Source organism: Pseudopodoces humilis, chromosome 7, assembly GCF_049639895.1.
Source record: "Pseudopodoces humilis isolate 2021_Gansu_Grassland_sample_001 chromosome 7, ASM4963989v1, whole genome shotgun sequence".
Lineage (NCBI taxonomy): Eukaryota > Metazoa > Chordata > Aves > Passeriformes > Paridae > Pseudopodoces > Pseudopodoces humilis.
The window spans coordinates 29,627,837-29,643,355 of NC_142206.1; the positions used below are offsets into that span (position 1 = coordinate 29,627,837).

Below are 15,519 nucleotides of genomic sequence, written 5' to 3' on the forward strand. Positions count from 1 at the left end.
GGTAGAGTTGGCTGTTGGTTCAAAGTGGTGCCCCAGATATAATACATGGGGCAAGGGAGCCAGGAATTCCATTTCCCTGTAGTCAGCAGTACTTCCAGTGGCATTTAGGTATGCCACACCTTAGCACACGTGCAAATTTAAGGGAGTGAGGGGCTCTGCTTTCTCCATTTGCCTTATGAACTGCTGTCCTGATGGCCAAGAACCTGTACCTCTTGATCCTGGTAAATCTGAGCTAGGACATTTGGTCTCACAAAAAGCAAAGACCACCACATAGATGCTCAGCGCAGCAGGAAACTGCAGCCTCCCTCCATGGAAAATAATAGAGATACCTATTCACTTTTTGGTTTTTTTGCCTTTTCCAAAGATGGAGAAGGAGATCTGACCTGAAGTTTTATGAAGGGTTTAATGAATGGCCAAAGCTTTATCTTTTGCTTTATGTATGCTGCAGGTTCCAGCACCCTTGCTTTAAGGTCTGAACCTGCTGCTTTCTCAAGTTGTGCCACAAATTCAGTCCCAGTTCACCTGGGGCTTACCAAGCATGTCTAACAAGTACATCCATGGTGGTTTTACAAACAGAGCATTACTCATCGTGACAGAGATGCCTGTTTTTATTCATTTGTTTCCTTTTATTCCCCTCTTTTCTCATCTGTGTTGGATATCAGGCAGTTGAGTCCTTGCTACTTCTGGCTTAGCCATTTTCCTATTGGTAATGGAGTCACTTAAGGAAAACGTTTTGTGGGTGAAACCTTGTACACATCTCTTGCCAAAACCAAGCAGCCTCCTGTACTTGAGTGCCTTAGGAACAGGCAGTGCACGTTGCAGCAGAGCACAGCACAGATCCTGTGTAGGAAGTGCACTGCGTGGGAAAGCTCTGATCTCCAGCTCCTCGGCGTATGAAGGAAGGGCCTCGAGCACGGGCGTTCATATCTCCAAACAGCTTGTTTGCATCCTTGGGCCAGGCCCCCAGACCGCAGCTGTGAAGGTGCAGAGCCCAGATCCTCCTCTCAGGATCCCCCTGGATTGGGGGGTAGGGAGGGGTGCCGCTTTGAGCCACAAGCCAACGCTGCTAGCCACCTTCTGATCCGAATTCCCAGCTCTCCGCATGGAAATCTGTTTGGCCTGTCCTGCAATGCATGATGGGAAGTTTTCTCCCCCTCTCTCACGCCACCCATGATTGTTTTGTTTTATCCTGTGTGCTGCTTCTTACTTTATCCTTTCAACCTCTTTTCCTTCTCTGCACAGATATTATAGGCACGCTAAGGCCGGATGAGAAGGCCATAATGACCTATGTCTCATGTTACTACCACGCCTTCTCAGGGGCGCAGAAGGTGAGACTTTACTGCTAACAACCCCTCCCCTCACCCTGCCCTGCCCACCTGTCCTCTCCAGTGAGGAACGCCAGACCCCTTGTAGGGAAGCCCAGTGCATCCAGTGATGCATTTGGATATACCATCTGTAATCTTGCTGGAGAAGTGATGTAAATGTCCTTTCGGACAGACTTGAGCTGCTCCTTCCCTCCAGTCTCACACCACAGCAGAGGAGAAGGCATTTGGTAAAGCTGGCATTGGAAGATGAGTGGATGTCTGCTCTGACAGAGGCAGTACCCTTTCAGTTACTAGTGGGCATTGTCCTGGCCAGGCAGTGCACATCCAAAAGTACCACAGTCAAATCCGCCCACTCCAGGAAATCACAGCCTGTCCCCCTTGGGCTGCCATCCTGCCTTCCACACTCAGCCTCCACTAGGTCAATGGTCTTTTCCTAGGCTGAATCATCCGTGAGCTGGTTACATAGCACATTTGTGCTCCAGTCATTTCTAACAGGCCTTCAGCTTTCCCAAACTCACATGCTTTACCATTCAATGTTTCTTCCTTGTAATTCTCCTCTGTTTCCCAAACCACCTATATGTTTTATTTATCTTTCATCTGCCTTGCCCATTTCCTTAGTTTCAGGCCTTCCTTCTTCCTCTGCTTTCTATTTACTCCAAAGTCTCTTCGCCTGACATCAGGCTGTTTGGAACTAAATACTTGCAGATTGCCTTTGGGCAAGCCATTTCCCAGCAATCTTTTAAATAAGGGAAAAAGATCGATTCTTTTCTCCCATGTCATAACCTGAGCTGTGGCCCTTCCACAAGATTACTAATTTTGCTAATTTCAAATAGGAGGCTTTAGAACAGTAAAATCTAAAACCCAAGACTACATTCTTCATGTTACAGACAGGCCTTTTCTATTTGAGACACAGTCCTTGTGTTGCCCAGCTTGAGGGCTAATCTGACTCCAGGAGGACTCCCATCTCTTGTGCAAAGCAGTGCTGATGGTCCTAACATTGATTCAGTTTCCATGCTGATGCTGGCTTTCAGTGGGCAAATGCAAGCAGTAGTTTCCAGGGAGCAGCTCTTTAGTTCAAATTTTTTGTTCTCTGCCCAGTTTCATATAAATTACGTGATACTGTCTTGTTTCCAAGGAGCTGGGAATGTGTCCCACAGCAGTGCAGTAGACTTGCCCATTTGGCATAATTTGTGTAGTCATGACTTTTCTGCTAGGATCCTGTGTTTTTTTTGTTCAAAACTCTCAAGACCAGTCTGCAAGCTCCAGCCAGCTGATACTTGCTCAGGAAGACTACTGTAGTTTCAGAAATCATGCCAGCCTCATGATAATGCCTGCTGTGTGCCAGGTGCCCCTGAGGGACTGCTCCATGCAGTCTGCTTAACCTGAGGAACTCCAGACGAGGAAACATCAAACCACAATGTGAGGAGGGTTGTAGCCTGCTGCAGGAACAGCCGTGCCACTCACCAATCTCTTCCTTTTCTCTCTGCACCTATTCCATGATTTGGAAACCTGCTCAGCAGGTTCCGTGCTCTGATCAGCAATTTAGGTGGATGCTCAGTCTCCTGGGATAACTGAAACAGTCTTCTGCTTGCCTCAGGACCTGAACCAAGTAGCTGGGGCAAAAACTAGAGATGAAGTTTCTCAGTTATTGAAGTTTCAATCCCATGTAGACCAACTGGCTTATGGGGAAGATTTAGTATGTTATTAATTTTTTAGCAGTCCTGATGGGCCAGCAACTCAACTGTGCCCTGGCAGGAGGGGCACAGCTCCTTTCTGGAGCTGCCCTAGTCATAAACTAGCTGCTAAATGGCACAGATTCAAACCCACAGGCAAATGCAAAGTGATGGCTGAGTACAAGCCCCTGCCCACATGTTCATGTGTTGCCGCCTCATGCGGGGTTAGGTGATTTACTGTGATATTGCTCAATTTTTCATCCAGATTTTTCATTACTGCCACCAGGCCTGAAAGGAGAGTCCCATGAGCCGCTTTCTGCTTCTTTCATTCTCTTATCCTGAGCCTTTGAAGGTACAGGGTCCCCAGCCTGACATGTGTATGTAGATGGCTGCTTTTTCTCTATGCCATTTTTTTATATATATATATTTGTAGGTATACTTGCTTTGGTTGGTTTGCTTGTTTTCTAACTGCTTCTGACTTTCACACTAAATGCATGCAACTACTGGTTGGCTTAATATTTTGTAAACTTGTGGCAATTTCTAACTAATGTTTTACTGTTTTATTAAGAGACTGTGTTTGGTGTATAGTATTTTAGAGTGGTCCTCTGATGCCAGAGGACAGCAGCAGGCAGGCATCTTCCCCTGAGGCTAGGACAGCAACAGGCAGGCATGCCTGCATAGTGCACTGTGGGAATGCCTTCCTTCATAATCCTTCTCAGCAGAAAGACTTGGATCCATGAACTAGAGAGACTGCAAACTCTGCTCCTATCCTAAGCAGTTCAAGTTATGGTTGAGAAATACAGAAAAGACAAAAGGCAGATAAATTGCTGCCATTCAGTTTTTCATTTTGATTCCATCAGACAGCACGTGCATAGATGCAGCAGCATGGTATCACATAGAATGTCCTGGGCTTGCCCCACTCCAGGACTCTGCAAGCAGTACATTGTGTCAGTACCATGCTGCACTGATGCTCACACAGGTTCTCTGAGAATAAAGGTATGTAGCTTCCAGACCCCAGGATTCTGCATTTTCTCAGTGCTGCCCTGTGCCTTGTGGGTATCTCGGCTTTTTTGGACTCAGCATGAACTTCGCTGCCTTTAGCAGTGTGGGAAGCCAAAATAGCTTTTTCCACTGAACTAATGACAGTGTAGGGGGAGCTGCCTTGGCCTCATGTAAACATCTTGGTGTGCCACTCTTCTTTTACCTAATAGTGTTTCACTTTAGTTTTGAGGTTGCCATCACCATGGATCAGCTCATTAGCAGTAGTGTGGGGAGTATTTGTGACGGTTGCCTGAAAGGTCTGTCATCCTTTTGTCCTACCTTGCTCAGAGCACAGTGTAACCCATTGCTTAGGACATTAATGGTGACTGTGGCCACAGAACTTTTCCTGTGGCTGCAGCAACAGCACGCTATTGCATAGAGCAGTAGCAGTTCCAAGGCAAGAACCACTGGGAGGCAAGTACTGGTGGGGGAAAGAAAGCCTCTACACTCCTGCCATTAGGATAATACAAATAATGTCGTAACTGCTGACATTCTTAGGGTCTTTTTGTTTGGACAGTTGTTCAACACACATATATACACACAGATATTTAAACTTGGGCAGCTGGAGAAAGTCTATCATCAGATACATGTAAATATGTCTCAGTGGAATGGGGTCCTGCCTGCACAGCTGGCTGCTGCTGCAGTGAGCTCATGGGGTGTAAAAATAAGAAAGTTAAATGAACACCTCTCCTGGAGTGATTGAGATAAACATTAGGTATTGCCAGTTCCCTGCAGTCACTAGGCATATCATGGCAAGGCTCTAGCAAAGTCTTTTTGACATACTATTTGGTCCCATGTCTGTAGTTCTCTCTGTATATCAAAAAACACTCCATTAGAGTACAAACTGTAGTTAAAAATAGGTCAAAGTACAAGCTTTCTTAAATGTAACCATTGTTTGCACTTTCTGTAGATTTCTTTTTAAGTGAAATTGCTCCTTTTCCTGTACAGGTCTCTATGATGTGTTTTAAATTAGCTGGTAATCTGTGTATCTCATAGCTGGTCTGCTTTAGTGAAGGGCAGATGACTGAATAGATGTTTTAACAGCCTCATTTCATTCTACAAATTAATAAGATTGCTGTGTCCCCTGGGACTTTAGCAATCCATACATCACTGTACAACCTATGACTTTATTGCCATTCTTGCTGCTTCACATCAGCTGCAAAAATTAGAGGTTTTTTTCTCAAATGTCCTTGAAGATTGAATTAACAGATAATAAAAGGTCATTTAAAAATAGAAAAAGGTTGAAACTTACCAGCTATAAACTCAGCAAAACTTATTTTGGCATCAGTCCTAAATGTAGTTTTGAGGCAGGATGCAGCGTTCACAGTTGATTTGTTGTAGAGCTGCCATGTAGCCTCTCCTCCTTGTTTGCACTTAGCCTCTGTAAGGAGGACTTCTCCTGAGGGTGCCTGTGGGTACCTCTAGCACCTTCCCCAGGCACCAGGGTCACAGCTGTACTGTGGTAAGAGGGGTCTGAGCAATCCCCTGATGCATCACAGGGGCATATCCTCAGGCTTTCTGGCATGGCACACACCATGGTAATGATAAAAGGAGCTGATAACCCACAGATACATTCTGTGGAAGGATCAGCCTGCATGTAAGTCCCCCATGCCAAATACACGCAGACTGACTGCTTCTGAGTTCATAGCTGGGATTTTTCTGATCCTTACTTTCTAAATTCATGTTCTAACATGTTGAGCTCCCTGCAGAGAACTGGGTTTTGGTCTCACAATGGAAAGAAAGAAAGAAAGAGACTCCAAACCTAAATAGTAACAGTAGGATTTTTATTTTTTTTTATTGTGAGACTTGTTTTGGAAGAGTAAGCAGAAAGATTACCCAGAAAAATGAGGGTCCTCATAGAAAATGAGGTTCCTCAGAGAAAAATGATAAATCCTCTTCTCAGCTGGATCATGAGACTCTTAATACATGGTAGGTGTTTGCCTCCACCAAGGAGGTGGCCCTGTAGTCAGTGCCAGAAATACAGGGAAAACTGGAAGACAGTTCTGCTGGGCAGAATTTAATATTAAAAGAAGTATCTACCATTTAATCTGCCAAACAAAATTAGGAATTTTCCATTAAGTCCAATATTTGGGTTAACTCTGTCTGGGTAGTTCTTTCCTGGGGTAGAAGTATAGAGAGTCTCATCAGCTTGACATCACTTTTACTCCTGTTCCAGCTCAGAATGCTGGTATGGAGAGTGGATGTGGCAGCAGAAGCTCCCAGTCTTTGTGAAGAGGTAGCCAGGGTCCCTCTGGTAGGAAGCAAACAAGGCCCTCTTACAGAAGCAGCTCCAGAAAAAGCATAGAAAGAAACACTGGTTGTCCCTCAACACATAGGGTAGAATCAGTACAGCTGAGAATCTCTGAAGAAAGGAAAAAACAAGTCATTAGAGAAGGTCAGATGGAAAGCAGAGAGGTCAGGACAGACATACCAAAGTGCAGACTAGGAGTTGCTAGAGCTGAGGGTAGGAGATTTTACCTGCAGGTATGTAGCAGGAAGCTAAGCTGCAAGTTTTGGTTTGGGTTTTTTTTTTTCACATTTTTCCCTTCTTCCATTTTTCTTCTCTTTGTCAGGCGGAGACAGCAGCAAATCGTATCTGCAAGGTGCTGGCAGTCAACCAAGAAAATGAACAGCTCATGGAAGACTACGAAAAACTGGCCAGTGATGTAGGTGTTGGTTTCTGAGTGGTGGTATGCAGAAAAGAATTGCATTTAATGCTGATAAGCAATCTCGGGGACTGCTGTTGACCCACTGCTATTTTCCCTGGAAAATTATTTTTTCCTCTTCAAATTAAAGACTGAAATTACCTTAAAGACAGGAGCAATCTACTTTAAAACAGGAAGCTTCCACAGAGATGCTTTGAATTTCTCAATTTATTAGGAGACAACCCAAAAATGCTAAAATTGAAGGAAAAATCAAGTTAGTTTAACTTGCATTCATCAGGACTATACAAGTTCATCACATTTTACATACAGCTTGTATGCTAATATACTGTAGAAGTTGGATCAGAGAATAAAAGTTAGAGATATTTGAGGAAAGAAATACGCTTTTGCTGATAATGGAGAGCATCTGTGTCAGATACAAACTGGAGGCTGCATTTGTTCACTGAGAAGGCTGACAGACTGACAACAGGGAAACTACAAGAGACCAAATGTGGACTGGGGTATGTTTGTGGTAGATAAGTAGGGAGGAGAAGATGGACAACAGAAGGACAAACATAACCCATAAGCCTGGTTACAGCCTGATCTGAAAAGATTAGGGCACTACTCCACTCACACTGTAGACTGCCTACTGCATTAGCATTTTGCCAGTTCTCCAGATTGGTTTGTTACGGAGGTATTTTCAAAGAGCAGCAGTGACTTTGAGGAATCTAGAGTGGGAAAGTGTAAGGCTGAACTGAAGGCAAGAATTTGGTTTCTCCTGTCAGATTCTTCTAGAGATAATATGATTTCGAGCATCCTTTAGTTATGAAACAGTCCAGCAACATTCTTAAGGCTTTAACATAATCTGAGGATATAATTTTGGTCCTGCTTGTGCAAAAGCTGTGCCTTAAGCATGTTGGATTAGCACTGCTGCAACAAGCAGGACCTACTTAGTGTCGTAGGGAATGTGCTGCTCATTAAAGAAAAAAAAAGTACTTCCAAAAAAGCTGCCAAACTTTTCTTTGCAAGTCCTGCTGGTGGCAGAATCTTTCTGACAGCAAACATAAAAGTAAATGGCCCCTTATGAAATCAGAGCAACACCTGCAGTTTCAGCACAATTTTCAGTTCAAGGCTTCTTGTCATTGCTCCTTCCAGCTGCTGGAGTGGATTCGTCGCACCATCCCCTGGCTGGAGAACCGGGCCCCAGAGAACACCATGCAAGCCATGCAGCAGAAGCTGGAGGACTTCCGGGACTACCGCCGCCTCCACAAGCCCCCCAAGGTCCAAGAGAAGTGCCAACTCGAGATCAATTTCAACACCTTGCAGACCAAGCTGCGGCTCAGCAACAGGCCAGCCTTCATGCCCTCCGAAGGGAAAATGGTCTCGGTGAGTGGGGGTGACTGCTTCTATATACCCCAAACAGGCCTGAAAAATGAGACTCCTGTTCTGCCCATGGGTGGGCAGAGAATGCCCACCTTCATAGTGAGATACTCTGTGGGAAGAACCCTGCAAAATATAAATCAGGGAGGCCATGATAGGAGAGGATCGAGTAGTCTTTGCTTCTCTGTGTCTAAATCAGACTCTGAGGCTCTCCACCAGTCACCTACCTTTATGAGGAGATGTCTCGGTGGCTTTTGTTCTTTCTGATTCAGAAACAGTTGAGTTTTATTAAAGTTTCCTGCAGGGGAACTTTAAAACTCTAGAAGTGTTTAGAGAGACTTTTTTCTGCAGACAGTTACATCCTGGCACTTCTAGTCCTGCTTAAGTCTAACACTTTGTCTCCCTAACTTGTCTCCAGAACCCTGTGAGATGAAAAGCCCATGCTCACTCCCTCCAATCAGTTGGAGCCATGTAGTTCACTGAGACTAATGCTGGTGAACATCTTCCCTCCAACTTGCCTTTCCTTTTCATGTTTCTGTCTCTAGGATATAAACAATGCCTGGGGTGGCCTAGAGCAGGCTGAGAAGGGCTACGAGGAGTGGTTATTGAATGAGATCCGGAGGCTAGAGAGGCTGGATCACCTGGCAGAGAAGTTCCGGCAGAAGGCGTCCATTCATGAGTCCTGGACAGATGGTAATGCCAACCTACATGCTTCCTATTGCCTGACATGGTGCTGGTTGTTATGTAGGGAGGAGGAGATGGATTCTGCATGGGTCCTTCCATGAGAGTTTCCTTTTGAGAAGGCTAGATTTATTTCTTATTTTATTAGAAAACAGTGTATAGAAACCAGCTTGATATCTGTTCTGCGTTATGCAGTCAACATTGGCATTTCCTGACTGTGGCAAAGTAAGAACTTGGGCTAGAAGAGAGCAGCTACAGAGCAGAGGAAAAGTTCCTCTACAGTAAATGCTACCGTTGGCTTTTACAGGATCAGCATAACCCATTTTGCACATACTGAGACGAGTCCAGTATAAACTGACAGTGCTGGCTTAAGCTACATTATGTGCCTTTCTGTGTTGTTAATGGCAAACTCACACTTCATGATGTGAAAGTGAGCATTGTGCTTCTCTAGGCCAGCAGGCACGGGGACAAGCCTTGGGCACGGCAGCTGGAGTGAGGCCGATGCCCTCTTGATGGCCCTCGAGGGTGCCTGGGTGGAGAGAGCTGGTTTTGGCCACCCTGGGTCCTGTCCTTTATTCTTCTGTCCTTTGGCTCCCTCCTCAGGTAAGGAAGCAATGCTGCAGCAGAAGGATTACGAAACTGCAACCCTGTCGGAGATAAAGGCCCTGCTGAAGAAACACGAGGCCTTTGAGAGTGACCTGGCTGCACACCAGGACCGCGTGGAACAGATTGCTGCTATTGCACAAGAGCTCAAGTACGGCACCACAGTGCACGTCCCATCCTCGGGGCCAGGGACACATAGTGAACCTTGCCCTCTGGAGAGCAAAAAATCCATCCCCATACAAAAATGCTGGGAATTCCCAGTGTTTCCAAACAGTATCTAGGATACTGCTATCCAGTATCTGGACACCAGAAAAACAGACCAGAAAATGGATGAGCAGTGGGTGCTGTTGAGGAGGACGCAGGGTTATATTCCTAAGCCAAGTTTCCATCCTCTTCCAGTTCATTATGCTACCATGAACCCTTTCCTAAAGAGTCTGACCTGCTGCTGGCACATGCTCTGTTTCAGAGTTGTAGCACTGTCATATTTTTCCAGGAACAGAAGTAAAGAGGAGATGATAGGAGGGACTCAGTTTGCTCTCTTTTATTAAAAAAAAAAAGCCTTCCTTATTCCAGCAGGGAAAAAGCTGCTTGAGCCCATTGTGGCCTCATTCTTTCCCCCAGGAGTACCTGCACTGTGTGCACTCTGTTCAGGACTCACTGCAGGGCATCCTCAGAGCAGAACAGCTCTTTCCCTGCTTCCCTCCAGCTTGGAAGCCTTCACCTCCACTCCTTTTCCTGGAGTAATACAGCCTACCAGGAGAAATGGGGGACTCATCAGCATTGCCAGAGATAGCAGGCAGGCAAAGAGCTAGTGGCTGCAGCTCAGGGAGGTTTTGAAATCGTGCATGTTTCTTGGCAAAAAACAGTCTGAACTACTTGGTTTTGACTCCGTTTCCTGTTTTAAAAAGATTTATGTATTAATTACACTGGACGTCTGAGGTTAATGTCTGGGCCAAGATCAGTCCTCTTGGGCTGAAGAGCTGTTTTTCTCTAAAAAATTAAGATTATTGGATCAAGATCATTATCTTCTTTAACAACAAAGATTTACAGAATTGCTCTCTTGTCCACTGGAGGATTGACCTTGGAACGGGAGGAGGGTTCAAGGCAATCCTCCATGTCAGTAAGATTAAAACTGAGTCTGTCTAGTAAGCAAGCATTACCTGACCTACCACTTCTCAAGCACACACTACATGTCAGCCAAAGCAGCTGCAGCTCTAAGAACAACAGAGAAGACTGAGGCCTAAGCTGTGGGAGAGGTTATTTCTTCAAAAGTGTGAGAACAGCAGGCTCTGCTATTGTTATAAAAGCCATCTTCCATTTCAGCAGAGGCCATGCCCTGGAAAAATATGGCAGAGCTCTTTTCTCCCCCAGAGGCACACTGCCAGAGGGATGCAGAGGGTGTGGAAGAAGCCACTGCAGCTGCCCATGGCAGGAATGTTCGGGGGCATGGTATGCTCCCCTCCCTAGCTGTAGTGGTCCAACACAGGTGTGTTACAAGTCAGGCTTTCAGAAGGAGTTCTTTCATCTGCAGTGCTGGCTGTGTAGCAAAGTAGATCAAGCAACTGATCTGGATTAAAAATCTAGGGAAAGAAGTTATTTTTAGCCCAAATCAGTTTCCTGGGTAGTTTACTGGAGGACTCTACCAACAGCTGTGCCCACTCACCCCAGGAGGGCAATACAATGGCATGAAGAAACTAGGCTGGGGGAGGCAAGAGTGTAACTTGGATTACTGCTTAAAGAATTGCTCATCAGATGGCTCAGGGTCACTCAGTGATTTTTTCCCAGTGATTTATTTTGGGTTTTTCTTTCAAGGCTGACACTTTCCAGATTGGCTGGTCTCCTGCCTGCAGATTTCTCTCTGTCTGACCATGTGCAGAACCTTGAGCACAAAGCAATGCAAGGCTGCAAGCTTTAGTGTGCCCCTGTGCTCTCCTCTCCCCAGTCATACTTTTACCAGCCTGTGTTCCTTGAGTGTCAGCCTATAGACGTGTCAGCAAAGCACTTCTTCTCAGGCATATAGGAGAGAATCCTACACGGTTATTCTGGGATTGTCCTAAATAAATTTACTGGGTTATGTAATTTAGCTATTCCTTGCCACCTGTACTATGCAATTCTTAGGATAATCTTGAGCAGTTTCTTAGAGTTCCTAATAAAATCTTCAGTTTCCATTCTGATGTATAAGACACAATTTGTTAGACTGCATAATGTTCTTAGCAGAATACAGGAGCAGATTGCTCTGATCATAATCTCCTTATTTCCAGTTGGAGCAAAAGTCTATGCTCCCTTCCCCCTTTAGCAAGTTAGTCCCATCAGGTAGCCAGCCTCAGTATTTGTTGAGGCCTTGGGTGGTCCTGTTCTGTGCTGTTTGATTCAGCATAACATACAGTGTCTCCTAAACTAGATCCTGGTATCATCCTGACTTGCTTTATTTGCAGCGACCACAGTCTCTGTGTCAGACTCTGTCTTCAAGACTGATCAAGATTTCTAATGTGTTTCTCTTATTTCTGTACAGAGTCATTATTTGATTACTTGTCATTTTTTTCCCCACCCTTTATAGTGAGCTGGACTACTATGACTCACCCAGTGTCAATGCCAGGTGCCAGAAGATCTGTGATCAATGGGATAATCTGGGTGCCCTAACCCAGAAACGTAGAGAAGCCTTGGAGGTGAGATATATTACAAGTTGGACCTTGTGGGTAGTGCATTTGTGGGGTCCAAGCTGCAGTGGGCACAAGCAATATCAGCTCCCTTGTGATCTCCTAGAACATGCTGGACTGCAAACAAGGGTTACATTTCAGTATGCTTAGGGTGTTTACTCAGGCTATTGATTTGTTTATTTTTACTTTTTTTGTATTTTATAAACTCATTCTGCCTGAAATTCTGCCTTGTTTTGTTTTATCTCAGAAGACCTTGGATTTCTTTTATTTCCCTTGGAGGGAAAAAAAATTGTCCAGTGTGTAATCTCTAACAGCAGTGAGATTGTTAGTGACATGCCATCCTGGGAGCACCAAGGAGGTCTGAAAGGAAGGGGCAGTTCAGACAACCCATGTATCTATGTGATAATTCTTCTCCAACCATCTCTCCTGATTTTCTTTTTTTTTATTTCTTTTTGTGCATGCACAGAGGACAGAGAAACTACTAGAAACAATTGATCAGTTGTACCTGGAGTATGCCAAACGAGCTGCCCCTTTCAATAACTGGATGGAAGGGGCCATGGAGGATCTGCAGGACACATTTATCGTTCACACCATTGAGGAGATCCAGGTACAGAGCTGTTATTTGCACCAGTTAGGTGGGGACAGTGAGAAGTTTGGGATCTCCTGAGTTGTATGAATTCAGAGTGGTATGAATTTATAGGTTATACTTTGTGCTTCTGCTCTATTGTGTGAGCCTTATGAAGAGAAACAAAGATGAGTATGTTTTTCCTTGATTTTCTCCAAAAACCTGGATCTGAATAGGTATAAAGCATACATACATCGACAATATGTTGTTTGGTCCTATGTGATAGGATGTACCGTGAGGACAGTTGAGCTACTAGCTGGTTTTTGGTGCTGAGCACAAGAAAAGTCAGAATTGTCCACTTTGGTGCCGAATTACCATTTGAAATCAAAGTTGTCTTGCCTTCTCTAGGACAACAAAGACAGTATCTCAGTTTTTCCCCTTCTGAAAGGGTTTTAGGAAAGCAACTTGAGGTATATACAGGTAATTTGCAGCCCTTAGAGAGCAGGAATTACTCTTTCCTGGATTGCAGTGGGACTTCTGTTTCACCTACTTGATGGGTTTGTGGAAAGAATGCAAGTCAGCTCTTTGCCAGAATGGCTGACGGGAACGTAACCATCATGGAGGCAGCAAATGGAGACGTACAGGGAACATGACAGCCAGGGTGGTGGCAGAGTAGTGACAGTTACTGAGCTGCTACTCGTTTTTTCCATCCTTCCCTCCTGAACAAAGGGGTTCATTAAATCTTTCATAATGCAAAATAATCTAAACAGCACTTAAACATTTCCATTGTCTCCTTGTGACTGTTTGCAATGTCTTTCCCAGCCCCCAGACTTGTATTACGTCTCTATGGCCACTACAGCAGCTGCAAAGCAATGAGTCACCGTGTAAGGAAGGAATTTTACAGAAAGTAGTTAACAGTGCGTGTTGTGAGAGAGAGCAGTCAATCATGTGGTTTACTTTCATTACTTCTTCTGTCCACACTGTTCCCTTGGTTATCCCTGCACACACCTCTGTTTCCCATGCACTTTCCTGCCTCTTTCCCTGCATTTCCTTCCCTAGACTTGATCTTCTAGGTTTCTGGGATCAAGTACCTTAAAGGCCTGTAGAAGCAGTGGGAGATGAGCCAGGACCAGCTGGCTTGTCAGCTGGCTACAAACTACCAGCAAGGCCGCCCCAGCCATCAGTCCTTGGAGCACGGCCCGGGCACCGCAGTGAGACGGGGAGCAGGAAGGGCCTGTTGTGGTCAGGGAGAAGGAGCTGTTTTCCAGCAGCAGGAGCATGTGATGCCTGTGCAAGTTGTTGGAAGACCTTCACCTGGTTCTAACTGACTCTGACCAAATTGAATCTGGCCCTTAGTACTCATCTGGAGTTACTTTGGGTGTAGAAATAGTGCCTACCTAATGGGAGAAGAAAACATAGCACATTTAAACTAGTGAGACTTTTTTTTTAATGGTAATTCTAGTAGTCAGATCTTCTTCTCCAAAGAGGCTGACAAGCAATCACTGAGCAGCATTTGAGAAATAGTTGCCATTAAATTTTGAGCCTGTATTATTCCACCTTTTTTTGGTATGTGATCTCTGTCACCGGTCAACATGATATGGAAAAAGAGGGAAAACAAGACTTCACATCATTTAACTACTTAAAACATCTCATTTAGTGATACTGAGAGAACCTGAAAAGTGTATTAGAGTAGGCTGCATTGTGTCCTGGGAATATGTTAGCTTTTGCAGTCACTTCAGGAATACATTTGATGAAGAGGCTGTTTCGTAAGTAATGTTCTTACCCTCCCTTTGTTGCTGCCTTCCTTCTGTAGGGATTGACCACAGCTCATGAGCAGTTCAAAGCCACCTTGCCAGATGCCGACAAGGAGCGACAAGCCATCCTAGGAATCCACAATGAAGTCTCAAAGATTGTCCAGACATATCATGTCAACATGGCAGGAACAAATCCTTACACTACCATCACCCCACATGAGATCAATGGCAAATGGGAACATGTGAGTTCTTTCCAGCCTTGCAGGGTAGTGGGGGACAATGTCACTGCTCAACTACTGTGGGCCCAGGAAATGGATTATTTACTGTGCAGTTACCTTCTCCTGCTTTACTGCTGAGTTTAGTGGGGTTTTGTCATTTGGTTTTGGCTCAATTGCTGTATACTTGGAAAGTGGAAGCAATCCTTGATATAAATGCCTAAGGCATGTCAGACCCTCTTTTACATGCTAATTTTAAATTAAAGTTGCTAAATTTGAAAGCTTTGAGTTTTTTTGGTCTTCAGCTGACCTGCAGGTAAGTATAGCATGTGAATCAGTATCCTTTTCATATTCAGCCTTCAAATGTTCTATCTCAGCAGCCAAGTAGCCTTTCCTTGCTGTATTCCTAAAAAAGCAGCTACTGTCCATGCCAGCTGCTTACAGTTCTTGCTACCAAACAAAATCAGCAATGTGAGATCTCAGCAGAGTCCTGCAACTCAATTAACATGAGCTACCAAAAACCCAAATAATGAATAGAAGCTGCTTCTGGTCTTCCATGGCCTAACATGAGTTTGTGTATATCCTACAGCACATAGGATTCACATTCTGTGAACTTGCCTACTGTGACTTAAACTATATGATTGCTTGTATTCAGTGCAAACACCTGCTCTTCCCTCCCTTGTGGCAACTTCTGCATTTCCTGTACATGTGCCTTTGTGTGTCTTAACTGCACACTGAGTTACTCTTGGTTGTAGGTGCGGCAGCTGGTTCCCAGAAGGGATCAAGCTTTGATGGAAGAACACGCTCGCCAGCAGCAAAATGAACGACTTCGTAAACAGTTTGGGGCACAGGCCAATGTCATTGGACCCTGGATCCAGACCAAGATGGAGGTAGTGCTTTTCAAATTTTGAAACACTGTTTTCCTCTGTGATCTTAAGTGATACTCTTAATCAAGATCTCTCTTGACCACTGTCACAGCCATT

The 15,519-nt window shown here is 44.8% G+C and overlaps 1 protein-coding gene across 6 annotated transcripts in view; it reads left to right on the forward strand.

Annotated features, from left to right (window-relative positions):
• Positions 1 to 15,519, forward strand: part of ACTN1 (actinin alpha 1) — an 85,717-nt gene that overhangs the window by 61,586 nt on the left and 8,612 nt on the right. For 3 of the 6 annotated variants that reach the window (XM_088058446.1, XM_088058444.1, XM_088058442.1), the window contains exons 8-16: positions 1,243 to 1,328; positions 6,613 to 6,705; positions 7,837 to 8,067; positions 8,607 to 8,754; positions 9,346 to 9,496; positions 11,903 to 12,011; positions 12,469 to 12,609; positions 14,381 to 14,563; positions 15,292 to 15,426. In XM_088058446.1, the coding sequence (XP_087914572.1) occupies positions 1,243 to 1,328; positions 6,613 to 6,705; positions 7,837 to 8,067; positions 8,607 to 8,754; positions 9,346 to 9,496; positions 11,903 to 12,011; positions 12,469 to 12,609; positions 14,381 to 14,563; positions 15,292 to 15,426 (1,277 nt within the window). The remainder of the gene's footprint in view (positions 1 to 1,242; positions 1,329 to 6,612; positions 6,706 to 7,836; positions 8,068 to 8,606; positions 8,755 to 9,345; positions 9,497 to 11,902; positions 12,012 to 12,468; positions 12,610 to 14,380; positions 14,564 to 15,291; positions 15,427 to 15,519) is intronic. The other 3 variants (XM_088058445.1, XM_088058443.1, XM_088058441.1) reach the window with 1 other exon arrangement.